This window comes from Orcinus orca, chromosome X (genome assembly GCF_937001465.1).
Source record: "Orcinus orca chromosome X, mOrcOrc1.1, whole genome shotgun sequence".
In the NCBI taxonomy this organism is placed as follows: Eukaryota; Metazoa; Chordata; class Mammalia; order Artiodactyla; family Delphinidae; genus Orcinus; species Orcinus orca.
Window position 1 is genome coordinate 112,695,984 of NC_064580.1, and position 27,400 is coordinate 112,723,383.

At 43.0% G+C, this 27,400-nt stretch overlaps 2 protein-coding genes across 3 annotated transcripts in view; one reads left to right on the forward strand and one right to left on the reverse strand.

The window, feature by feature from the left end:
• The first annotated feature begins 11,609 nt into the window (after window positions 1-11,609).
• Window positions 11,610-20,872, forward strand: RBMX2 (RNA binding motif protein X-linked 2). Of its 2 annotated transcripts, none has more exons than XM_012537003.3 (6): window positions 11,610-11,723; window positions 11,901-12,016; window positions 13,367-13,418; window positions 17,854-17,983; window positions 19,675-19,852; window positions 20,315-20,872. In XM_012537003.3, exons 1-6 carry the CDS (start codon window positions 11,719-11,721, stop codon window positions 20,815-20,817), a joined length of 984 nt encoding a protein of 327 aa, XP_012392457.2. In that variant the 5' UTR covers window positions 11,610-11,718; the 3' UTR covers window positions 20,818-20,872. The 2 variants fall into 2 exon arrangements, with proteins under 2 accessions (XP_012392457.2, XP_033262971.1); XM_033407080.2 differs by having other exon boundaries at window positions 20,319-20,558.
• Window positions 20,873-24,872: 4,000 nt separating this feature from the next.
• The window catches only part of LOC101286057 (fibrous sheath-interacting protein 2-like), a 58,506-nt gene continuing 55,978 nt past the window's right edge, over window positions 24,873-27,400 (reverse strand). The window contains 1 exon segment of the mRNA XM_049704539.1: window positions 24,873-25,015. Within this exon segment, the coding sequence (XP_049560496.1) occupies window positions 24,873-25,015 (143 nt within the window).

Here is a 27,400-nt window from a genome sequence, read left to right on the forward strand (position 1 = left end):
TAACAAACTACCATAAACACAGCGGTTTAAACCACACAAATTTATTATCTTAGTTCTCAAGATCAGAAGTCCCAAACTGGTCCCACAGGCTCAAATCAAGGTGTTGGTAGGGCTGCATTCCTTTGGGAGCCTCTAGCGGGGAATAATTTCCTTGTCTTTTTCAGCTTTTAGAAGCTGAGCACATTCCTTGGCTCATGGCACATCACTCAGACCTCTGCTTCCATAATCACATCTCCTCCTCTGACTCTTACCCTTCTGCCTCCCTCTTTTAAAGGACCCTGTGATTACTTTGAGTCTACTCGGCTATCCATGATATCCTCCCCATATTAAGATCCTTAATCACATCTGCAAAGTGCCTTTTGTCATGTAAGGTAAAATACTCATAGGTTCTGGGGATTAGGATGTGCACATGTTTGGTGGTGTGGGGACCATTATTCTGCCTATTGCACCAGTATTCTCTGCTGCCCAGGTCTCTTTTCCCTCCATCCCCAACAGATGCTCTTCTCAGTCTACTTTTCCTTTGCTCATATCCTAGACAGTTATTTGTTTTCTTTTAGCCGTTAACACTTCCCTGTTTTCTGTCTCAGGAACCCACACGCAGATTCAAACTAATTTAGGCATCCTTGGAAAATAGTGAGCTCTCTGTCATTGGAAGTATGCAAGTAAACGATGAATGCCCACCTGTCAGGAGGGCCTTAGAAGGAGATCCTGCAGTGGTGCAAAACATCATTATTCCCACTGAATTGTCTTTCACTCCCTACACAATCTGTTTTTGATGGGCCTCCAAGAGTCTCCCTTAGCTCTCTCCCTTCATTCTTAGCTACCCCCATCTCTGTGTTTCCCTTGGTATTTTCTACCCCCTTTCCCACACCACCACCTGGTCTCAGCTGTGTGTCCTAGATCATAGCCACAGAGAACATGGCTCCTTCCTGGGAGGTTGGTTGCTGGTCCTTACAGTCCTGGAGCAGACTGAGGACTCTGAGTCTCCAGTGTGGAGCATTGACAAGGCAAACAAGCTGGGGTTGAGAAAGGGAAGAATGAAAGGGCTTAATCTCCGGTCAAACTATTCTATAACGAATGCATTAAAGGCTGGTCACATGAGCTGTCACCAAGGATGCAACAGGGCGCTTCATCCACCCCTAGGGAATGGGACAAAGGGCCACAGGTTTCAGCTGGAATGGGAGTGCAGGAGATGCCAGGCTTCAACAGAGCCTGGCTTTGGAGCCAGGCTCGTGGGAGAGGAGCTCTAGGAAGATATTCAAGACAAGTTACACCTGATTTCTCATGGTGCCTAGACCAGCCATCTGCCGGTGATGGTTTAGCTGCATCTTTCCCAGGACTTTAATATCTCTTCCTGAATGAGTAGACTGGTACATCCATTACTGTGAAATATTATGCAGTGGTGTGAAAAGAATGGGATGGGTTTATATGTCCTGACACAGAGAGACCTCCAAGACATGTTGTTGGTTGATAAATCAAGTCACACATCAATATGTAGAGTCTGAACCCACTTATGAAAATAAAACCCCAAACCTCAGCTAAATGTATAGAGAGGAGATTGTTAACAGTGAGTGAATAACTGTGAGGTGGGCAGTGGGATTGATGGGGGGTGAAGAGAGACCATCATGATTTACTTTGAATACTTCTTACTTGTTATATATTCTCACAGTGAGGATGTATTCATGTAATTTCAAAAGAAAAAACCTCCTCAAAACTCCCCCTTCCTATTCCAACTCAGGCACTAGTTTGCAAAGGCCTTTTTCGGACTATACAGAAATGCACACACACACATTCTCAGACAGCCATTTCCAACTGTTTCCTGAGGAAGATCTGGGGGTAAGATTTGGGGGCTGCAGAAGGGGTGGGGGATTGTAACAATGCCTGGGGGTATGTAGAATCTGAGAAGATTATTGTTAATATTAGTAATACCTACATTTTATCACACACACTTTACATGTGTGATCTCATTTATTCCTCACAATATCCACGTGAAATGATATTATCACCAACGCACATGGAAGTTCATTGAAGCTAATTAAACTGCTCAGGGTTCCACAGCTAGCAAGGGGTGGAACTGGGGTTTGAACCCAGGTCTGCCAAGCCTCAGAGTCTATATTCTCCTAACTCTGTCAGCTGGTCTCTTCAGAATTGTAACGTTATTACAGAAATGTAAATTGCTGACCAGAGAAAGGGTGAAAGCTGTGTGGCATCATCTGAAGGCTTTGAAAACCTGTGCCCAGCCTCATGAAGGATGCTAGCCCTCACCACATACGAGAAGAATGCTGCCAGCCTACATGCAATGTCATTGTGACTTGAGCCAAGACAGGCCCGTCCTGTGCTTCTTTTCTGAGGGCTTTTCTTGCCCCTCAGCTTGTCTCTCTGATCGCCCATCTGATCTAGTCTTTTCAATGATGTGTCTCAGTGATCTGGCTTCTCTGCCCTGTGGCCCACCCACTCCTTTCCCTAATCTGCAGACTGTCTCCTACTCTCTGGATCAGTGTTTCTGGATCATTCCTGCTAACTAGCTTCTTCACCTTGGTCTCTATATGTCATTCTGTGATATGGCTCAGCAACAGAACACCCCAGAAAAAGTCTGGCTCAAATAGTGAAAATGAGGACAGTAAAAGCTGATCATGCAGGGAACATTTTGGAGAATAGGGAGTAGAGCACTAGTCATTGGGTTGGAGATTGACCTGAGTAGGCAGGCTCCTGTCATCCCTCAAAAATGCTTTTCCGGGTTTCCCTGGTGGCGCAGTGGTTGAGAGTCCGCCTGCCGATGCAGGGGACATGGGTTCGTGCCCCGGTCCGGGAAGATCCCACGTGCCGCGGAGCGGCTGGGCCCGTGAGCCATGGCCACTGAGCCTGCGCGTCCGGAGCCTGTGCTCCGCAATGGGAGAGGCCACAGCAGTGAGAGGCCCACGTATCGCAAAAAAAAAAAAAAAAAAAAAAAAAAAAAAAAAAATTGCTTTTCCATTCAGCTCCAGTTGGATTGGCCCAGCTCTGTTCCTCACCCCATCTGGTATGATTGTCCCATTCAGTTCAGTTCAGCACACACACTCCATAGGCCTGCATGCCAATGGGGATTTAACATCATGGATTTAGAGTAAATGTGATTTGTGATTACAGGAGGCTCCTCTTGGATCAGAGCCATTTACTCCCCCAGCAATTTCTTCTTTACTCTCTCACTTTCTTCTCTGGAACTGGATTCTGCTTTCAAAGTCAGCTTATCAGAAATCTTGGCTGCTTCTGAAATTTGTGATGCTTGACGTGTAGAAAGCTGCTGCTCTGGGCAGTGGAGGAAGGGGAAAATGACAGCCAGGTGGTAAAAGGACATCTGTTGTGTGTCTTCTAGAAGGCAAACTCACTCCTGGAAGCAACTTGGCCTCTTGCTCCTCAAGAGTTCGGGATTCTCCGTCCAGTTACTTGGGATTCTACCTAAAGCATCAGATTGCCAGGGACCAACAGTTGTGCTGAGCCTGGCGGGGAGCCCATAGGGGTGCAGTTGTGCTTCCAGTTCACCAATACCTGACTCACATAACTCATGCCAGTTCTCCTGCAACACCTTCTTGCTAAGCTTTGCAGACTGCTCTCAATTATCTGTGGATGACAGTATTCACAGATAATCAAAGGTGCTTATCTAAGGCAGTTATCCTTAGCTGTTATTGTGGTATTTTTTAAAAACTGAAGTATAGTTGATTTACAATGTTGTGTTAGTTTCAATTGTACAGCACAGTGATTCAGTTATACATACATACATATATTTATACATATATATAATCTTTTCCAGATTCTTTTCTAAGTTATTACAAAATATTGAGTACAGTTCCCTGTGCCATACAGTAGGTCCTTGTTGTTTACCTATTTTGTATATAGCAGTGTGTATATGTTAATCCCAAACTCCTAATTTATCTCCCCACCCACCTATCCCCTTTGGTAAAGGTAAATTTGTTTTCTATGTCTGTGAGTCTATTTTTGTTTTGTAAATAAGTTCATTTGTATCATTTTTTAGATTCCACACATAAGTGATACATGATATTTGTCTTTCTCTGTCTGACTTACTTCACTTAGTATAATAATCTCTAGGTCCATCCATGTTGCTACAAACGGCATTATTTCATTCTTTTTTCATGGTTGAGTAGTATTTCATTGTATGTATGTACCACATCTTCTTTATCCATTCATCTGTCGATGGAAATTTAGATTGCTTCCATGTCTTGGCTATTGTAAACAGTGCTGCAATGAACATTGGGGTGCATGTATCTTTTTGAATTACGGTTTTCTCCGGATGTACATGCCCAGGAGTGGGATTGCAGGATCATATGGTAACTCTGTTTTTAGCTTTTTAAGGAACTTCCATACTGTTCTCCATAGTGACTGCACCAATTTACATTCCCACCCACAGTGTAGGAGGGTTCCCTTTTCTTCATACTCTCTCCTAGCTGTTGTTTTTGAATCATAGAACCCTTTAAAAATCTGATGGAAGCTGTGGACCTCCCTCTAAAAAATGCACATGTTCATGTACATACACATCATACAAACAAATTCAGGGTCTTCATAGACTCCCTGAAGCCCACGCATGGATTCAAGCTAATGTCCCAGGAAGAGATGATAAGATCCTCTGTTAACACAATGTATCATTTCTTATTCCCTTTAGTCCTCCAGGAAACCTACAAATCAGGACCAGATCTTTGAAACAAATACATTTAAACAGCTTTCTTTAACTCAAGTAAAGTGTGGCCTGCATCCATTGTTTTAGGCTTCTGTTTTGCTTCCATCAAGCAGCATTGCCCCTAAGTCTCCAGTGTGGGAGCAGGTAAGTACAGGATGGCATGCTGCTTAGATTTATGGGTCCTCTTGAGTCAGCCTTCCTGATGGTGACATTGTTTTTGGATCAATTGAAATAAGTGGATGAAAACACTGAAAAATTAAAGGTGCTTCTACCAAGAGACCTTTTCTGTAGTGTCTGACAATGTTGATCACCTTTCACTCTTCTTGAATCCTACTTTCTCCTGCTGCTTCATCTTCATCTGTCATCCTCCTCCTCATTTCCTTTGTTGGCTCCTCAGGCACTTTGACTCAACAGTTTACCAATGAATTCATAATCTTTCTCCCAAACCAGTCTTCCTCTCTGCCTTTCTTGCCTCGGCAGAATGTCATTACCCAGCTAGTCTTGAACCAGAAACCTAAGCGTCATCCCTAGATGTTTCCTCACCACCCACATTTACTTCAATCAACATATTGTGCCACTGAAGTCTGTTGACTTTGGTCCTGCCCATCACAGCCAACTGCTCTCCCAACATAAGAACTCGTGCACCTTCAGTCTATTCTCCATAGTGGTTCCAAGGTGATCTAAAATAAAATTGACAATTTCATTCCCAGGGTTAAGGGAGAATGCCAGGATTATATTTTTCCCCCCACATATATGTTTTCCCTTGAGACTGAGCATGTTCCCCTTTGTATTCTCAGTACCTAATGCAGTATCTGCGTATAGCAGGTCCTCAATAAAAGCAGCTGCCTTGTTGGTTGGCTGAATGACTGAATGACTGAGCCATATGATCACCTCTCATTGCCTACAGGCTGGAATCTGACTTTTTAAAAAACATCTTTATTGGAGTATAATTGCTTTACAATGGTGTGTTAGTTTCTGCTGTATAACAAAGTGAATCAGCTATACGTATACATATATCCCCGTAACTCCTCTCTCTTGTGTCTCCCTCCCACCCTCCCTATCCCACCCCTCTAGGTGGACACAAATCACCGAGCTGATCTCCCTGTGCTATATGCTTTCCACTAGCTAGCTATTTTACATTTGGTAGTGTATATATGTCCATGCCACTCTCTCACTTCGTCCCAGCTTACCCTTCCCCCTCCCCGTGTCCTCAAGTCCATTCTCTATGTCCTCTGCATCTTAATTCCTGTCCTGCCCCTAGGTTCTTCAGAACCATTTTTCTTTTTTAGATTCCATATATATGTGTTAGCATACGGTATTTGTTTTTCTCTTTCTGACTTACTTCACTCTGTATGACAGACTCTAGGTCCATCCACCTTACTACAAATGACTCAATTTCGTTTCTTTTTATGGCTGAGTAATATTCCATTGTACATATGTGCCACATCTTCTTTATCCATTCATCTGTCGATGGACAGCATTTTTCACAGAACTAGAACAAAAAATTTCACAATTTGTATGGAAACACAAAAGACCCCGAATAGCCAAAGCAATCTTGAGAAAGAAAAATGGAGCTGGAGGAATCAGGCTCCCTGACTTCAGACTATACTACAAAGCTACAGTAATCAAGACAATATAGTACTGGCACAAAAACAGAAATATAGATCAATGGAACAGAATGGAAAACCCAGAGATAAACCCACGCACATATGGTCATCTTATCTTTGATAAAGGAGGCAAGAATATACAATGGAGAAAAGACAGCCTCTTCAATAAGTGGTGCTGAGAAAACTGGATAGCTACATGTAAAAGAATGGAATCTGACTTTCTTGGCTTCGTCTACAAGGCCCTTCACAAAATGGCCTGAACTCTTCCATCTTCATAGGATGTCCTGCCCCCCATTCCATCCCCTGGTCACACTATACACTTTAAAAAAAATTGAAGTATAGTTAATTTACAGTGTTGTGTTAGTTTCAGGTGTACAGCAAAGTTAGTGATATAAATATATATATATATTCTTTTTCAAATTCTTTTCCATTATAGGTTATTACAAGATATTGAATATAGTTCCCTGTGCTATACAGTAGGTCCTTGTTGTTTACCTATATAATATTTGTCTTTCTCTTTCTGGATTACTTCCCTTAGTATGAAAATCTCTAGGTCCATCCATGTTGCTGCACTTGGAATTATTTCATTCTATTAATGGCTGAGTAGTATTCCATTGTGTGTGTGTGTGTGTGTGTGTGTGTGTGTGTGTGTGTGTGTGTGTGTGTATATATATATATATATATATATATATATATATACCACATCTTCTTTATCCATTCATCTGTTGATGGACCCTTAGGTTGCTTCCATGTCTTGGCATTGTAAGTACACCATACACTTTGATGCTTTTGCCTTTGGTGGTTCTTCTTCTGCTGGTTCCTCTGCTTGAAACGCTCTTTCTGCATGGCACCCATCCCCTATCTTCCACCTGCATGGTGATTGCCTTCAAGGTCCAGCTCAACTGTTACCTGCCTTTCTGTATCTTTACATGACAATCTGCTTTCCATCCCCAGCTCCCTCTGACCCCAAGCAATCAGAATTAACTGATTCCTTATCTAGTTCCAATAGCAGTTCACTCATGTCTTCATTTTGACACTCATCCTTTTGTGTTATATTTATTCACATATGTAATTGTCTGGCAACATTGTGAGCTGGTGTCTTGTGGTCTTGTTCACTGTAGTATCCCCAGCATCTAGCCCAGCACCTAAACACTCGCAAACACAGGATATGACTTTATGTTGGTGTTAGATGTGTTCTTATTTATTTTTTTAAATATATTTTTTAGCTTAAAAAGATACCAGCATGGAATACCACCTCCTTTGCTGTCACCCTGAGATAAACCACCAACATCTTTTGCCTGAATTATTGCAGAGCTTCCTAACTAGTCTTCCTGCTTCTACCTTAGGCATTCCCCCTCCCACTTCCCCGCCCCTGGCCACCTCCAATCTGTGGCCAAAGTGATCCTGCTAAAATGTAAGTCAGACTAAAATCCTTCAGTGGCTTCTCACCTCACATTGAGTAAAATCCGAAGTTGCCACCCAACATGGCCATGCCTGATTTGCTCCCCTGAACCCCGCTTATCCTGTGCATAGTGGCTAAGGGTACAGACTTTGAAGCCACACTATCCTGGCTCTCCCATTGTGTGACCTAGGGTAAGTGACTTAACCTCTCTGTGCCTCAGTTTCCTCATCGGCAAAATGGGGATTACAGTATCTCCTTCATAGAGCTGTTGTCAGAAGTAAATGAATTAATATGTGTAAAGTACCTAAAACAATGTCTGGAACATGGTGGGTATTAAATTGGATTTTGTTAAATAAACAAAAATTTGTCATTCTTTCCCTTGCCTGCTCCTCTCCAGTCACTCTGGCCTCCTTGTTGTTTCTCAAACACACTCCTGTCTCAGGACCTTTGCACGTACTGTTCCTGCTACCTAGAACAGTCTTCTCCCAGATACCCCCATGGCTTGCTCCCCAGATACCCCCATGGCTTGCAGATCTCCACCTCCATGTCACTTTATCGGGGGGGCTTCTTTGACTGACACCCTTTATAAAATACCAATACTCTCTCACTCTCTGCCCCCTAATGCTGCTTTATTTTTCCTTCATAGCATTTATCAACATCAAATGTATATTTATATGTCTGTTTTCCTTCTTTCCCAACAAGAATGTAAACTCCATAAGGACAGGAATTCCACTTGCCTTGTTTACTGTTATAACCCCAGCACTTAGAACAGTGTCTAGCATATAATAGTTGCTCAATAAATATTTGTTGAATGAATAAAAGACAAAAGCAAGAAAATTAAGATCATAACATGGCAATAAAAAAGTGTGATAAAGGTAAGATAGCTGGATAATGGTAAGAAAGTTCTAACAGTATAGAAAGGGACAAAGGGAAAATAAAAGCCTCTTTCCCCCTACCTTCATCTGTTTCTCTAAAGGTAACCATAGTTGTGTTTTCAGTTTCATTAACCAATAAGTGTATTGTGTGCTTGCTATGTGTGCAGGAAAGTGTTTGAGGTTTGAGGTGCTGAGAGCTTAAAGATGCAGTCTTTACCTTCTGGGATCTCACAGTCTTTTTGGGGGGAGAGCATAAAAGAGCAGCAAAGTGCTGCAGAGTTCAGAAGTGAGAGCCATCACTGCAGGCTGGCAAGGTCAGGAAAGGTTTCCTGTATGAGAGATGCCTTGATGAGAGTTTGGAGCTTGGGCAGGTTTCAGTTAGAGAGAGGCGAGTGGCCCAGGGATATGGGGCTCTCTCAGAAGAGGTATCTGGATTGGATAATGAAAGGGGCCCTTGAGGGAATGGATAGAAGTGGAACCTGGCTGAAGTTGAGGCTTCATGGTGAGGCGCAGTGGGAGAAAAGACTGGAGAATAGGGGCTGGGGCAGTTATAAGAGTACTGAAAGAGCTGGGAGGCATGTGACAATGACTCAAAACACCACAGAGTAGACGGATGTGTTTTATAGACACTGCAGTGACACAATTATTAGGAATTGGTGATTGGATATATATATGTATATATATATACATATATATATATACATATATATATGTATATATATATATATTTTTTGTGGTACACGGGCCTCTCACTGTTGTGGCCTCTCCCGTTGTGGAACACAGGCTCCGGACGCACAGGCTCAGCGGCCATGGCTCACAGGCCCAGCCGCTCCGCGGCATGTGGGATCTTCCCGGACTGGGGCACGAACCCGTGTCCCCCGCATTGGCAGGCGGACTCTCAACCACTGCGTCACCAGGGAAGCCCTGGATATATATTTTTGGGTGAGTAATAGGGAAGACTGACGCATGACATCCCTGTTTTTGAACCTGGGCAACCAGGAAAATGGTGATAACATTGGGATGTGGTGTGGTGGTGGGAAGTGGAGAGATGAATTTGTCTAGACATATTGTTCAGCTTTTCCTTGAATGTGGGGACTGCCTTCAGTTTCCTTAGCATTACCCACTGAACCTAAAAGTGAGCTCTGCATACAATGGGTGCTAAATGAATGTTATTGGTGGAGAAAGGAGTAGAAGCTGGGAAAGCTAAAAATCTTCCTAGTTTACCTGGGACATCTCCATGAATGTGCTTCCACTTGGTAGGAATTGGTAGGTAAGATGATGCCTAGAGATTTCCATAAGTCTGAGTGGAAAGGGGATGGGAATCCAGAGGACCCTCTGAATTTAATGTCTAGAGGAGGACCAGCGTTTGCCATCCAAGCTGGCTATTATTTCGTTCATCTTATTCTCCTCTTTTGCTTCATCTTCTTTTTGAACTCTGATGACTAAGGCCCAGGTATTGCTCCAATTCTCTCATTTCACAGTTGCCTGAAGAATCCAGCCAGATAATACTGCATGCTAGTTTACCACTTTGCAGTGACTACTTCAACCCTACAACTAAGCAACCTAAGGTTTCTAGGAGCAGATAAAACCCATATGCAATCTGTCACTGTTTAGTTTTCATTGCCAAGGTAATTCTACAAAGTTAATGAATAGCTGGGTTGGAGTAGGGGAGGGGAAAAGACACAGAATGAATGAAGAGAAACTGTCATTTATGGGCAGCCTCTGTTCTGCTTCTTGGCAAGAGTACATTGTGAACCACTGAGGGTACAGTTGTCATCATCACCATCGTCATCAAAGTACTTTTATGAAGTGCCTAGTTTCTGGGGCTCTGAGCTAGGCCTACACAGAGAACTACACAGCTCTGGAATTTCACTTTTAGACCATGCATGATCTGAGACCAGATACTGATGTCCACATATGCAAGATGGATTCAAGTCTTCAGTATGGTTTATTCACACATTATATGCCACCACCTCTTCTACATGTTCCTGATTATTTCTGGAGTAAAATCTATCAAGCAAATATACCCTGTCCCCTCGATGATATTATAGCTCTTTGAAGGCAGAGAACCCAACCTTACAATCCTGTCTACAGACTTTCTATACAGGACAAATACAGATGCTCAGTAAGGATTGATGAATCAGCCAGACCTGATGGGTAGAGAGAGAGTACCTTTCAAGCTCTTTAACTCCTTTAAACCTCAGTTTCTTCTATAAAATGGGGACCATAATAGTATCTATAGACTTCACGGGGTTGTTACGAGGATAGAGGGCCAACGCATGTAAATTGATTAGCACACAATCTAGCATTTTCTGCTCAACTGTTAGCTATTAATTTAACAATATGAATTTCTACCTCCCGCTTGAGTAGGAAAGTGACTACGGAAAAGGGGTAGCAGCTTTCACACAAATCTGGGTATTCAATTCAGCCTATGGAGGCACACTTGTCAGTTGCCTATGCATTGGGATTTGAGAGACAAAAAAGATTTACCCCCTCACGTATCTTCTTCACTTTTCTGCCATCACTCCTGAACAGGGATGATTTGATAGGGGTGTGCGTGTGAGTAATCGGCTGGAGTGAAGGATGGAGTGGGAATTAGCCCTGGGAGCGAAGGCTGGGACTCAAGTCGCCGTATCAGGCACCTTTTTCAGTCTTAATTCAGCAAACATTTATAGCTAACCCAATCAATGCCAGGCGTCGTCCAAGAGCTAGGAGTCCTGTAACAGACCAGGCTCACACTCTCGCCCAATTTCACAGAGGAAGGAAGGGAGGGACCAGAGAAAAACTCTGACGGAACAAGTTCACCAGACCAGGAATGCGGCTTCTCGACCTAGTGCGCAGGCGCCGCGCTCGCAGCGCGGCTGCGCTCTTCCGGCGCGGCGCAAGCTCCGCGGAGACCAATGGGAGCGCGGCTGCGTTCTTCCAGCACGGCGCAAGCTCCGCGGAGACCAATGGGCACACGGCTGCGTTCTTCCGTCACGGCGCAAGCTCCGCGGAGACCAATGGGCGCGCGGCTGCGCTCTTCCGGCGCGGCGCAAGTTCCGCGGAGACCAATGGGCGCGCGGCGCTGGGGCTGCGCATGTGTCTTACGGCTTCTCCCGGAAGTCTCTTCCTAGGTTCTGAGCGTGAAGGCTGTTCCTAGCTTCTGAGCGTGAACCTGCAGAGATGAAGTAAGGCCTCAGAGCTTCCCTCTGAGGGGAGGTGTCGGGGACGGGCAGCCGGAGGTGGCCTACCGGGGCTGAGGGGCGGGAGAGGCGGGGAGACTAGAAAATTAGTCCCCCAGTTTTGCTCTCCTTTACCTCAGGCCGGGCCGCGCTTACTTGTGCGCTTTTTCGCGCCCTGTGCAGCCCTTTAACTAAGGTTAAGCTGATCAACGAGCTGAATGAGCGTGAGGTCCAGCTGGGGGTAGCGGAGAAGGTGTCTTGGCACTCCGAGTACAAGGACAGCGCCTGGATCTTCTTGGGTGAGGCCCACATCTTTCTCCCGTAGGGCTCCTCATTCTCTCCTGACCTGCTCCCTAACATTTCAGCGTTCCCGCCCTTCAGTCCTCCCGACATTCATCACTCACTTTTATTTCCTTCCGCTCTCTGCCTGTGAATCCGTTTTCCATGTCTTTTCTCTCCCCCATTTCTAGTTTTCTCTCTCTGCCAAGTCAGTGCTCATGATAGGTACTGCTTGTCATCCACTATGTTAAGAATCGTGCCACTTGGTTTCTCAGAGACCATTTTTTTTTTTTTTTTTTTTTTTTTTTGCGGTACGCGGGCCTCTTACTGTTGTGGCCTCTCCTGTTGCGGAGTACAGGCTCCGGACGCGCAGGCTCAGCGTCCATGGCTCACAGGCCCAGCCGCTCCGCGGCATGTGGGATCTTCCCGGACCGGGGCATGAACCCGTGTCCCCTGCATCGGCAGGCGGACTCTCAACCACTGCGCCACCAGGGAAGCCCTCAGAGACCATTTTTATCACCCCCGTCCCCCCATTTATACAGCTAAGGAAACTGAGGTGCAGACAAGTTAATAGACTTCCTTCCAATAGCTAGTAAGTGCAACAGCCAGAACTATGGGATTTTAGAACTCATGGTCTTAGCCCCTATCCCATATTACTGCCAACTCCCTCCCGCCCCATTCCCCTTCCCTCAGAATTTATTTTCCTCATCTAATTAGCTCCTGCCTTCTATCCATGGTCATATCACCATCTCTGTATTCACTTGTGTCACATCCAGTAATTTGACAGGTTATTCAAAGAGGTTATTGCACCAGACATTGTGCTAAGCATTTTATAAACATTGTTTTATTTAATTCTTATAAAAATTCTGTGAAGAAAGTACTAATATCCCCATTCTACTGATGAGGAAGGAAACATTTGCAGGGGAATTTATTTCCTATGAAATGCTTAACAATTGACTTTATAATCCTTAGTCTGTGTGAGTTGGGGTTAATATTTGCATATTTAAACTGATTTTGGATCTTAGCTGTTGAATTTGTAGATAAAGAGCACATGAGTTCAAGATATGTTTATGGAATCCAAGTTTTGTGCTGGAAACTATCTGCTTTGTCCAGAAGATTTTGGGTGTGAGGAGGACTAGTTTGGTTAGGGGTGGCCCTGATCTTTCCACTCAAAGTTAATCACTGTTTTTTCTGTACTACTGCTACATCTTCTATGTGTTTCTGTGATTGCATCAGACTGTGAGTTCTTGGAGGGCAGGCCCTGTTGTTTACTCTTCTTTGCACCCCCAGTGCCTAGCTGGAAGCATGCATGGCACATAGTAGACACTTGGTAAATGTTTGCTGAACTGAAATGTGTTTTTTTCTTCTAGGAGGGCTTCCTTATGAGCTGACTGAAGGGGACATCATCTGTGTGTTCTCACAGTAAGTCCCCTTTCATTTTCTGCCTTCTCAGTCATGAGCATAGTTTGCTTCCATAATGCATTTTATGGCATCACAAAAACCATTTATTTTAATTCTAGGCTGACCGGCCTCCCTGCACAGGGAGGGCTGGAGCTTCTGCTCTAGTTTAGATCAGTCCCAGGACATGGTGCTGGTACTCTCCCAATGTGGAAGATCCAAGAAGTTGGATGATTTAGGAGGCTGTCTTGGGGATTCTGGTCTATTTTTATTACTTTTTCAGTGAGGCCTACACTGGAACAGGCTGGAACTCCCAGGAAGGTACTGTGTTGGCCCATCTCTTCGGGCTCCTACAAACCCGTGGTAACTCATGATCACGGGGCCCTTCTTGGCCCACACCTGTGTGGCATTGTAGGATTAGGGCAAAGCACAGAGAAATTGGGAAAAAAGCAACAGGTTTAGGCAATAGTTTGCTTGCTTTGTTTCTAGATTAGGGTAAGGTTAGTGAGCAGAGCCAGTCTCTAACCGGAGGCTGAGAATCACAGGCTGCTGAGGAATAAGAATGTCTAGGAGAACCTTATATTCTTCATTCTGCTATGGGATGATAGCAGCAGCACTGGGTGGGAGAGGGTCTTGGCAGCTCACACTAGTAGTGGCAGCTGGTAGGAGAGGGGTTGGGCACAACCCCAGAGCTACATAGAGTAGTTAGTCCATAGGGCCAGAGGGCCTTGGCAGCTCACAGGAGCAGAGGGCCATGACCCCTGGGCTGTGTAGCCCTCAGGGGAAGAGGACCATGGTAAAAGGGGTTGGGCAAGCAAACACGGCTAGCACACCCTGGCAGAGTCATTGCCATGGCAGGGCATGGTTGGGCCTTCCAGTGGGCAGAGGGCCCTGGCTGAGTGGTTGGGCAACTTAGGGGGCAGCAGGTTCTGGCAGAATGGTTGGGCAGCATATAGGGCAGAAGGCCATGGGAAAGAAATTGGGCAAGAAGAAGGCCATGGGGCTTCCCTGGTGGTGCAGTGGTTGAGAGTCCGCCTGCCGATGCAGGGGACACGGGTTCGTGCCCCGGTCCGGGAAGATCCCACATGCCGCAGAGCGGCTGGGCCTGTGAGCCATGGCCGCTGAGCCTGTGCGTCTGGAGCCTGTGCTCCGCAACAGGAGAGGCCACAACAGTGAGAAGCCCGCGTACCGCAAAACAAACAAACAAACAAAAAGCAAAACAAAAACAACAACAACAACAAGAAGGCGGCCATGGTAGAAGGCCCTGAGAGGGACAGAGGCTGCTTCCTCCAACTCCTGGTTATTGGGAAGTTCACAGCAGGTACAGCCTATAATTTCCACTCCTTTGTGATACCTCTCCCTGATCCAGCCTTCCATCTGGGAGCTGTTTTTGTCTTATTTGCATTGAGTGTGTTTATATCACACAGCTAGTGTGTGTGTTTATTCCAGTTCTCTGTTCTGGCTATACACGTTGCTCTCCATGAAGATTGCCTTTGCGATTGATAACAGTGGCTTTCAAAAAGTATTTTGTTTTCTGATTATCAGAGTAATGTATAGTCATTATAGAACATTTGGCAATACCCTGAGAAAACCATAGTTCAAGAAGAGTCATGTACCGAAATGTTCATTGCAGCTCTGTTTACAATAGCCAGGACATGGAAGCAACCTAAGTGTCCATCAACAGATGAATGGATAAAGAAGATGTGGCACATATATACAATGGAATATTACTCAGCTGTAAAAAGAAACGAAATTGAGTTACCTGCAGTGAGGTGGATGGACCTAGAGTCTGTCATACAGAGTGAAGTAAGTCAGAAAAAGAAAAACAAATACCATATGCTAACACATATATGGAATCTAAAAAAAAAAAAGGTCATGAAGAACCTAGGGGCAAGATGGGAATAAAGACGCAGACCTACTAGTGAATGGACTTAAGGATATGGGGAGGGGGAAGGGTAAGCTGTGACAAAGTGAGAGAGTGGCATGGACATGTATACACTACCAAAAGTAAAATAGATAGCTAATGGGAAGTAGCCGCATAGCACAGGGAGATCAGCTTGGTGCTTTGTGACCACCTAGAGGGGTGGGTTAGGGAGTGTGGGAGGGAGGGAGATGCGGGAGGGGGGGGGAACGTGTGTGTGTGTGTGTGTGTGTGTGTGTGTGTGTGTGTGTAGCTGATTCACTTTGTTGTAGGGTGGAGGCTAACACACCATTGTGGGGCAATTGTCCTCCAATAAAGATGTTTAAAAAAAATTTATAGTTATAAAAAAAAAGAACATTTGGCAAAAAGAAAAAGTATAAAGAAGAAAATAGAATGTACTTTAAGGAAAAGCTGTTAACATCTTGGTGTTTATCTTTATTGTCCTCTTTTCAAAGTTGGGCATTATTTCTAATATTTTGCTGTTATAAATTATACTGCAATATACATTGTAGTGTATACATCTTTGTATGCATCCCTGATGGTTTCCTTAGTGAAATTACTGGATCAGTATGGTAGCATTTTAAAGATGTTTTATAAACATTGCCAGATTACTCTCTGAAAAGGTTGTTTCAGTTTCCACTGAAAAGGTGGTATCAATTTCCACTCTCACTAGAATGGTCATTTTTCTGAATCCAAATCAGTAATCGTTATTTAAAAAAATATTTGCAATACAGCCTCTCAGTATTATTTTACTTTGCCTTTATTTCATCATCAGGGAGGTTGAACATCCTTTCATAGATTTACAGGCCCTTATTATTTCTTTTTCTTTGTAAATTGTCTATTAATATCATTTGCCTATTTTTTCCCTATTACTGTATTCCTCATTTTCTTACTGATTTTACAAGAGCTGTTCATGTGTTAAGGGTATTAACTTATTGTTGTAACACTTTATCATGTATTGTATTGCTGTGGACTTTTTTTTAATTTGATGTGTTATACTACATTGCTGTTATTCTTATTTCTTGATGCTCAAATTGTCCCAGTTTGGTCTGTAGTAGTCCCTTCAAGCCAACTCCTGTATTCTTTTTTCTTTTACTTTTTATTTTGAAATAATTTCTGGCTTAAAACAGGCAAGTTATAAAATAGTATAAAGTATACCTGTACCCCCTTCACTGGGAGTCCCCAGATGTTAGCATTTTACCACATATGCTTTGTTATTATTTCTTGCCACCTATACATATTTTTTTTAACCTTTTGAGAGTCAGTTGCAGACATGATGCCCATTTACTCCTAAATTCTTCAATGTGTATTTCCCAAAATACAAGTACATTCTCTTGTTTAACCTCAGTATAGTGATCAAATTCAGGAAATCAACACTGTTGCAGTATTATTATCTAATCTTATAGACTTTATTCAACTCCACCAGTTGTCCTGATAATGTCTTTTATAGCAAAAGGAAAAAAATGGCTTTCTAGTCCTTAATCTGTGATATAAATTGCAAACGTTTTCTCCTAGTTTGTCATTTCACTTTTGACTTTGCTTATTGTGATCTTTTTGCTATGCAAAATTATTTTTTTAAATTTTTATGCATTCATTTATTCATATGTTTAAATTATGTTATGGTAACATTGACTTTTTAGGGGATGTACAGTCTACAGATTTTCCTGAGTGTGGTTTTAGCCACATCCCATAAATTTTGGTATATATTCCCATTTTTGTTATTTTCTAAAGAGTCTGCCATTGATTTCTTTCCTTTATTTTGTTTTACTTTCTCTTTCATCCAGTTGTTAGCTTGGAGAATAGGTTTCAAGTTCTAGGTAGGGTATTTTTTGTTTTAAAATATTATTTCCAGCAGTTTAACATTGTGGTTGGAGAATATGGTCTGTGCTGTTTTTGGAGATGATTGAGGTTTACTTTGAGACCTAGTCTACAGTCAATTTTAATATGTGTTTCATGGATTCTTGAGAAGAAACTCATCTTTTTGTACAATCAAATATATCTGTACATATACTAGTCTGATGTTAATATTTTTAACAATATAATTGTTATATTATTAGTTATATGTTTATTTGTATTTATATTATATAATTTTATATTAATTAATTCCTCTGGCCTATTTTTGTCAATTTTATGTGTTATGAACTCAAAGTGGTGTGTTAAAATCTCTCATACTTTCACTCTTACTTGCTCATCCTATTTTTAATTATAATTTTTGATTTGTTGATTTATGCATAAAATTTCATGACTTTTGTTATGTATTAGGACCTTTTTCAGAGCAAAAGAGCCCTCTTAGTCACATGTAAATGTTTTTTTCTGTTGGCCTTGAAGTCATCTTTGATCTTAATACTACCACCCATTTCTTAATTGGGTGTTCTTGATATATCTTTGTCTAACTTTTTATTTTTAACCTTTCGTTGTCATCTTGTTCTAGATGTGTCTCCCGTACAGACTATATTATTTGAATTTTGTTTTGTCATCCAATCTGAAAGTTTTTGCATTTTAAATCAATAGTGTCTTACTCTTTTATAAAATAAATAGATATGGCGAAATTGTTAACATTAATTTGGTACGGGACAAGAAGACTGGGAAATCCAAAGGATTCTGTTTCCTCTGCTATGAAGACCAGAGGAGCACAATTCTGGCTGTTGACAATTTTAATGGGATCAAGGTGAGTATGCTTACTAAGCAGAACTTTTCCTTCATGTAGGGCTTCAGTTTCATTTCCCACCTGATAGCCACAGGCTCAAGGGCAGTACTGGTCAGCTGGGTGTGTTGTGAGGGTTGCAGAGGTTTGGGGACATATTGACCAGGAAATGATCCCAGAAAATAATTCCATTGGCTCATGACTCTGCCAGCACTTGTTCCTTTTACCCATCTCTTAGCAAACCATCTCCTCAGGAGCATAGGTACCATGACCCCCCACTCCCCTTCACCCGGCACCCAACCAGGCCTCTATTTCTCACCTTTCCCTCCTCACACTCCAGTCTCATTTCTGGTATACTGGAGAACAAAGAGACTAGCAAATGCTGCTCTTCCATGCTGTCCTGTGTCAGGAAATTTGGGGCTCCATCATGGTTTCATGGCTGAGGACATAGCCATGTATGTCTGTCATATGTCTCCACTGACTTAGCAGTACTGGGCCCTGGAAATTCTCTAGTTAAAATCTGATGACAAATTCTACAAAAGTAACTCATTCTGAAGTTTTCTCTCCTCTGATCCCCTCTCTCTTCCACCCTTGTAAGTGAGACGTTTGGCTAAGAGAAGGGGATGGGGCAAGTCAGGCTTATCTGTGCTCCACGTGGTCCCTATGCTTGTTTAGGAAAAGCATTGCCGTTGAACGAGCATTGTCACAGGTCAGAGGGGTAACTCTTGACTTGGAGAGTTTGTCACTGACTGCACCAGTGTGGAACAACTGGAGATTATAGGACAGGGTGGAAAAAGGTTCTAGGCTTGATTTTTAAGAGAGCCGGCAGTCAAAGGGAGTCACCATAAAGGGAAGGTTTTCAAAAATGTTTTGAAATGGGGAATAAGATTGATGATAGAAAGTGCTCAGGCTTAAAGGTAAGAGTAAAAACTTGCTCTTGAATGGAACAGTAAAAGCCAGACATTTCAAATTTCAGATGGCTTTGTCTATAGAATAAGTCTGTATCTGCCTGAATGTTTTTGTTTTAAGTAAGGGGTCAATTTTTTGTTGTTCACCTGGAGAGTTGTGCTTTGCAGCGATAGTATCAGCGTGAGCCAGTTGTTCCAGTATGGTGGGGGTAGAGCAAGGTGTGAGGGCTTAAGAAAAAAAAAAGTAGTCCTTTCTAGATTCCTTCCCCCCTCCCAACTATTGGTCTGCTTTGGCCTTGTCCTAATTGCTGTGTCGGGAAAGCAGCTGTAGCAGTGAGCTCAATTTCAGGAATTCCCTCTTGCTGCCAGGCTTTTTCATGGTGTGTTTCACTGTGGGTGTTACAGATTGAGGGTAATTCATTGTTTGTGCGTCTGAACTCTTACAGTTTTCCGTGCTGCTTGTGCTTTGGGGCAGTACTTCCCAGGCTCTTTTCACTTCATGGCACACGTAGAACGTGAAGATATTAGTATGGCACTCTGGGGTAAACTGATGAGGCTGCCTAGTACAACTGCCCTGGGGGCTCCAGCTGCGCCAGGCCCCACCTGGCTGCCCCAAGGGCTGAGCGAATTAATGTGTAGGGATATGTGCTGTGACACGCCAGTTGGGCAGGTCTGCTTTCAAGATTTCCCGAGAAATAGAATAGTGGGAGGGTAATGGGTGTGGTTCAAACCATGGATTTCTGCAGCTGGGTTCAAATAGTTAGATAGGAGGGCTGTCTTTGCTGAAGCATTGCCTGTCTGTCTTAGATCAAAGGAAGAACTATCCGAGTGGATCATGTGTCTAACTATCGGGCTCCTAAGGACTCAGAAGAAATGGATGATGTGACCAGAGAGCTGCAGGAGAGGGGCTGCGGGGCTCACACTCCCTCACTGAATTCATCTGAGGGCTCTGAAGATGGCAAACCCACCAAAAAACACAAAAAAGGTAAAGCATTAAGGCCCAAGAGAAGATTCTGGGTAGGCTTAGTGTTTGCTCTTCTTAGCATTCACTGAGAGTTGGTAATCAGTTCTTAAGTGTGAAGGGGGAAGGTGTGGGGAAGCTTACTTTAATTGGGAAAGGAGAGGTATCAGCAGAAGGCTAATGGTATGGGCTGAATTCTGTGACCAAAATACATATGTTGAAGTCCTAACCGCCCCCCCCAACCCAGTAACTCAGAATGTGACTGTATTTGGAGGTAGGGTCTTTAAAGAAGTAATTAAGAGTGGGGGTTGCCTTATACAGCAACTCGACATATCAAGGGTGACAGACATCCAGCTTGGCTTCTCGGGGGCACGTTTCTGGAAGTAGACTGTGACTGCTTCACGCTGCTGCCAAGGATGCTTTCCTTTTGCATGTCCTCCATCTTTTCCATCTTCCTTTTCTTATTTTGCCCTTCTTTTCCTCCAGACAGAAAGGAAAAAAAGAAAAGAAAGAAAGAAAAAGAGAAGACTGACCAGGAGGTACAGGCAGAGCAGCCAGCCTCCTCTTCATCGCCCAGAAGCAAGATGATAAAGGAAAAGGATGACCCTGGCTCTAAAAAGCACAGTGGCAAGAACTCAGAGAGGGGTCAGAAGTCAGAGTCCAGGGAGGTGTGGAAGCCCCACCCCAGCGCCCCTGAGATCAGGGCCACCTGCTGTGGTGGAACAGAGGACCGAGAGAGGGAGCTGAGGAAGGAGAAGCCCAAGCACGAACACAAGTCATCAAGCAGGAGGGAAGAGAGAGAAGACAAGAACAGAGATAGAGACAGAGGTCGAAGCTCAGACGCACATTGCAGCTGGCACAGTGGGCGCTCTGAGGGGCGTAGTCACAGAAGTAGAAGTAGGAGTCAAGATAAATCTCACAGGCATAAAAGGGCCCGGCACTCCCGGGACCGGGAGTCTTCTAATCCTAGTGACCACAGGCATCACTGAAGCCACAGCCTGTTCAGCTGCATGGTAGAATTGGAAATAAACTGTGTTTTCTTTTTGTTTTTCTTTTCTCTGTACGCGCACCTCTCACTGTTGTGGCCTCTCCCGTTGTGGAGCACAGGCTCCAGACGCGCAGGCTCAGCGGCCATGGCTCACGGGCCCAGCCGCTCTGCGGCATGTGGGATCTTCCCGGACCAGGGCACAAACCCGCGTCCCCTGCATCGGCAGGTGGACTCTCAACCACTGCGCCACCAGGGAAGCCCCTGAGCTGTGTTTTTAAAATGCAGTGAAATTCAGTTATGCTTTTACTATTTCTATATGTAAAATATCTGAGGATGAGTTCTTTTAATCCCTTGAGTGTTAGAATCATTGAGAGAGCTGTAGTTTTTAACAGCTAAATGTCCTGGATTTTTGAGCAAAATCCATTGTCCCTGGGAGTATACTTGGTACTTTTGGTACTTAACCAGAGTATGTATCCTAAATTTGGGTTCATAAATATGGCCCTTGAATTTGTGACCCCAATTTATGATGAAATGGCCAGGAAGGCAATTCTAGAATTCCAGTCTTTGTGAGATATTTAAAACCCTTGCAGTAACCTTTCCAGTTAGCAGGTATAACCATAGAGTAGAGAAGTGTGGCTTCACTAGGCTCAGACAGCTTGTGGTGAATGTGGTAAGGATTCTTAACATCAGCCTGCTCCCTTCCCACCTCCCCTCCCCTCCCCCTTTTTTGAAATTTTAGACCTTTTTTTTGGTTTTGTTTTGGTTGATATGTCTCTACATCTTTTCCTTACAACTTTATTTTATTGAGAAGAAATTAACATAAAATTAGCCATTTTAAAGGGAATGTTCAGTGGCATTTGGTGCATTCACAGTGTTGTAAAACCACCAACCCTATCTAGTTCCAAAACTTTAATCATCCCAAAATGAAACCCTGTACCCATTGAGCAGCTGCTCTCCATTTCCTCTTCCTCCTTGTCCCTGGCAACCACCAGTCTGCTTTCCATTTCTGTAGATTTACCTATTCTGGACATTTCATATAAGTGGAATCATATAACATGTGGCCTTTTGTGTTCGGTGACTTTCACTTAGTATAATTTTTTTTTACATCTTTATTGGAGTATAATTGCTTTACAATGGTGTGTTAGTTTCTGCTTTATAACAAAGTGAATCAGTTATACATATGTTCCCATATCTCTTCCCTCTTACGTCTCCCTCCCTCCCACGCTCCCTATCCCACCCCTCCAGGCAGTCACAAAGCACCGAGCTGATCTCCCTGTGCTATGCGGCTACTTCCCACTAGCTATCTACCTTACGTTTGGTAGTGTATATATGTCCATGCCTCTCTCTTGCTTTGTCACAGCTTACCCTTCCCCCTCCCCATATCCTCAAGTCCATTCTCTAGTACGTCTGTGTCTTTATTCCTGTCTTACCCCTAGGTTCTTCATGACATTTTTTTTCTTAAATACCATATATATGTGTTAGCATACGGTATTTGTCTTTCTCTTTCTGACTTACTTCACTCTGTATGACAGACTCTAGGTCCATCCACCTCATTACAAATAGCTCAATTTCTTTTTATGGCTGAGTAATATTCCATTGTACATATGTGCCACATCTTTATCCATTCATCCGATGATGGACACTTAGGTTGCTTCCATGTCCTGGCTATTGTAAATAGAGCTGCAATGAACATTTTGGTACATGACTCTTCTTGAATTATGGTTTTCTCAGGGTATATGTCCAGTAGTGGGATTGCTGGGTCATATGGTAGTTCTATTTGTAGTTTTTTAAGGAACCTACATACTGTTCTCCACAGTGGCTGTATCAATTTACATTCCCACCAACAGTGCAAGAGGGTTCCCTTTTCTCCACACCCTCTCCAGCATTTATTGTTTCTAGATTTTTTGATGATGGCCATTCTGACTGTTGTGAGATGATATCTCATTGTAGTTTTGATTTGCATTTCTCTAATGATTAATGAAGTTGAGCATTATTTCATGTGTTTGTTGGCAGTCTGTATATCTTCTTTGGAGAAATGTCTATTTAGGTCTTCTGCCCATTTTTGGATTGGGTTGTTTGTTTTTTTGATATTGAGCTGCAAGCTCATACATTCTTAATGTATTTTGGCCAGCAGGCTTTGAACAGCTATGGTAGGTGCCTTTCTTACCACTCTGCTGCTCACCTTTTGACCTTTAGTTCATTAGACAAAAGAGCATTTTAAAAAATGAGGACTGACTTTATTTGAAGCTACAAATGCAGCCATTGAAACAGACCCAAGCAGTGACATCAGGACATAGTAGCTGCCAGATAGCATGTGCACATTCTCTCTCTCCTTCATTCTCACCTCCCTCCCTCTCTTCCTCTTTCTCTGTTTTCTGCCTTTTTGAGGGAGGATGTTCAATTAGACTTCTTTCTAAAGTCATACGATAATACACTTGTTATCCATAGACTATCTCGAGAAGGATACTCTATCCATTGGTAATAGAAATTGCTTCTGGAGAGGAGAACCAGGTAGCATTTGGGAAAGGAGAGGGAAGGAGCCTTACTTTGCACTGTACCTTTTGTAACTTTTGAATTCCAAACTGGATTGGTATTACTTTTTAACAAAAACAAAGCCATATGTAAGATCAGCGTTGGTCATTATTGTGAACCTTTACAAACTAACTTTAAAACTTATGCTGCTGCCTGTGATGAACTTCAGTATGTAAGGGCAGAAATGAGTGAGTAGGTGAAGGCAGCCAAATTTGGGTATATGTGATATTTGGGCAGAAGTGCCTGCCATTCTGTTTACTAAAGTTCAGTTAACATAACATTTATGGACTACAGGTACAGCATAAGAGACATTTACTTGCCTTGAAATATTTCCCTTGGGCATTTTGTATAAATCTGAGTCCTTCCACTGGCCTAAATTCCTGGATAAAGCCTTGGTATGAGAATGACTAGTGAGTGATCTTCGTCATACGTTTCTGTCCCATGGAAGCAGTTTTTAGCCAAGCAGTGTTTGAGGCCAGCTGGCAGGTGAGGTTCCAATTTGCTATTTGTGATTCCTTGACTTTGGTGTTCTCAATGGGGCCTATCCTTTCTCTATCAGTTGAGTTTTGGCAAGTGCAGGGGCACAAATATGATTGGAAACCATGAGCTTCCCTCTGGCCACATTGGTGGTTCATGTCTCTTAAAGGGACCAAGAGGATGCCTAGAGGCTTCAACCGCCCCCCCCCCGCCGAGGAGTCAGATCTCTACACTGCTTTAGGTGTTTGAGGATAGACTTTGGAAGTGAACTTCCAGGGAATCCCTCAATCTAATCAGAATTGGCTGGTGGCCCTGAGGCCATGTACCAATTAGACTTGCACTGTCCAATAAGGGAACCAATAGCCCCATGTGGCTATTTAAATTGAAATAAATCAAAATGAAAAACTGAGTTCCTCAATCATACTAGTGACAATAGCCACGTGGGGCTAGTGCCTCCTATATCAGACTGAGCAGATATAGACCATTTCTATCATCGTAGAACATCGTATCAGACAGTGCTAACTAAATCATTCAGGCATGGCAGCACTGTATGCAGCTATGTGACCTAAGGGGAAGGCCTTGGTGCTTTCCAGGCCTGTCTAATCCTACTGGTCCTTTGAGGATTGCCTCAATTCTAGTTCCTTCAGGAAACTTATCCTTACCACTCCAGCTCACAGCGATGACTCCCTTCTTTGAACCCCTACGGCACCTGAAATGTGTGATGACACGTTGTTTTATTGGTGTTACACTTTTGCTTCTAAGTTAGTCTCATCTTCCCAGCAAGGCTGCAGGGCCCTCAAGAGCAGAACTTAAACCCCACACTGCCTGTTAGATGCATCTATATGTGAGGCACAGCTTCTCTTTTCATCCCAAAATGCTTATCAAAAGCATTTATCAAGCCTTCCTTTTCTCCAGCTGCCTTTTTTTTTCTTTTCTCTTGTTTTCAGTATGTATAAAAATCAGCATGTAGGACACAACGTCATGCTTCAAAAACCATTTATTTTTTGAGGAAGGTCAACATGCTAATTGATATCAGGTGTAGCAGCGTCAGCTTGTGTCTTGGTGAGGGGGTTAGGGTGAGGAAGATTTGGGAACATTGGCATTAGATCTTGAAAACACTTTGGAGAGAGCTGATGATAACTTCCTCATCATTTCAGACCCCTGTTTGGAAGTACTGGGCTTATCAGAGTCTGTGAACAAACCAAAAGAGAAATGTGGTCAGTTATCAGCCTTTCCAATTGAGGCTGTCAGGCAAGGGGAGTGATAATTTTGGATTCAGAAAGAAGTATTTATATAATAGCTTTTGGTTTTTAAAGTGCTTTCACAAAGAGTATTTTTCTCCTTCTGACAACCCTGGGAAGGAAGCAGGAGAAATTCAGTGAGGTCAGATGCCTCATCTAAGGTCATGTGGGTAGAAAGTGGCCAGATTTGCCCTAGGGCCAAGGCTTTCTGATGTGCAGGCCAGCTCTTCACTCCCTGCACCCTGATGCTTCTTGAGCCAGCTCAGCAGTGCCTTGCCTCCCTCGTGCTAGCAGATAACTATCCAAAAAAGCCTGCTGAGCTAATTCCACATGAAAAGGTAACTTTCAACTCTCAACAGTACTGGTGTCCATTTCAAAATATCCAGGCAGAAGCAACAGTGCATTTAAAAAGGCTATCGTTTCTCACTCACTTTGGGTAAATTTTCAGTTGACTAACCCCAAGTGATCTGTTTGTTGTGTGAGCTATAAAGGACTTATGTGGCCAATAAGAGTCTCCATTTAGACCAATTTTTCTGCACCACTTGTTTTATGCAACGGGCTCTTATTTAAAGTATATCATAGTTTATGTTAATGAAATGATTGTTGTATCTGTAAGGACAGAAATGAGCAGTTATCTATGTTGCGGATGCATCATGACAGGATGTCATGAAAAGACACAGGGCAATAAAGCACATACCTTCTTATTTCTAGTAAAAGACAAAGTTCTCCTATACCTCTTGCAGTTCCCTAGTTTTTATCTTCTCTAGCAGTATAACCTTAGGAACTTCAAGGATCTATGATTAAAACTAAGGTAGCAGATAGCAAATTTACCCCCAAATAAGGGGGAAAATAGTTCAGGTTTTCAGATTAATAATGCAGTACTGGAATGTGCTGGTAGTTTAAACAAAATAAGAACAATGAAGAAATTAATAAGGAAAAAGCCAAAATCTGCAGAGGGAAAGATAAAGGCTTGAATGGAGAGATCTCTGAAAAAGCAAGACAAAGACAGTTACAGGATTGAGATATGTACCGCAAAGCCACATTCTGAAAATGTTGAGGGGAAAAATGAAGCTTTGTTTTTGCAATTTGTGGGTCTTGTTAAAAATGCAGATGCCTGGAGACGATTTCCCTGAGAATACTGACTGTGCAGGTCTGGAGAAGGGCCAGGATTCTGCAAATAAGCATCCTGGGTGATGCTGGTGCAAGCAGTCTCTGAATGACACTTTGAGACACTGCCCCTAGTTTGCAGTCACTAATAGATTCTGCATATTGTTCAAGATGGGCACTGGCTAGAATAACAGCACACACAAAGTTCATCCCTAGGGGCACAATGAACCCTTTGGCTAACAAGTCATATTCCTTTCAAAGCAAAGCTGCTGAAAAGAGAAATCAAGTAGTAGGTGTGGCATTCTCAGTGTATTGGAAGTAGGAGTTACATATGTCAAAATGGAGCAAGGTTGGTGAGACCAGCTCTCCTTCAAGACACCCTGATGCTGCTTAGATCAGCTTGTGGGCAGCACAGTGGTCACTCTGAAGAGACCTGGTTGGTACTGGTCACTGAAGAGAGAGACATGTCTGGGGTGTTTATGGCAAAAGTGGATGGGCCGTGATGCATGCCAAGTGCTATAGAATGACACTTCATACCATGAACTGATTTAGATTCCCAATAAAACCCTATCTGTAAAAAATACACCATAAGCTATAATGGGCATGTGTTGGTCCAGAAGTCCCCCCTTTTTTGTCGGTTTTCATAAACAGGCATCATTGTAATTTCTAATAAATTATCCTCTATCCTCTACTTTGAGCATCTTAGCACAAGGTGGCCATTTCTGCATTTCTTCCTCCAAAAGCCCTTATCAGAGCAAAAGTATGTTATTTGAATTTATAACTGCTTCCCAGTGAGTTCCTGTAATATGCCGAATGCAGGGGTTGGGAGGAGGTGTCCCTGTCAAACTAAAGGCACAGAAGAATGATTTTACTCTTTGATTGGACATGCTAGTTAGAAACCTAGATGGGATCTTTTCTACTTGCCACTGAACTCTGCAGGCTGTCCTTGGTCACTGCTCAATTCTGAGATGCAATTCTGAGATGTAGTTTATCACCTTCTATCAATGCGAAAGTGCCCTGGCCAGCCTATATTCTTCAAAAGATGGCACTTCATGTACAACATATTTATCATTTTATAATAAAGCTCTCAATTATGTCATTTTGAATACAGGAGTTTTGATCAGATCTTTATGATTTCTTTCCTTCTGCTAACTTTGGGTTTTTTTGTTCTTCTTTCTCTAATTGCTTTAGGTGTAAGGTTAGATTGTTTATTTGGGATGTTTCTTG

Excerpts from the sequence above, each read along its gene's own strand:
- RBMX2 (XM_012537003.3), top strand. Across the intron at positions 12,017-13,366 it reads CAGCGCCTGGATCTTCTTGG|GAGGGCTTCCTTATGAGCTG; the intron begins GTGAGGCCCACA and ends TTTTTCTTCTAG. Across the intron at positions 13,419-17,853 it reads ATCATCTGTGTGTTCTCACA|ATATGGCGAAATTGTTAACA; the intron begins GTAAGTCCCCTT and ends TAAAATAAATAG.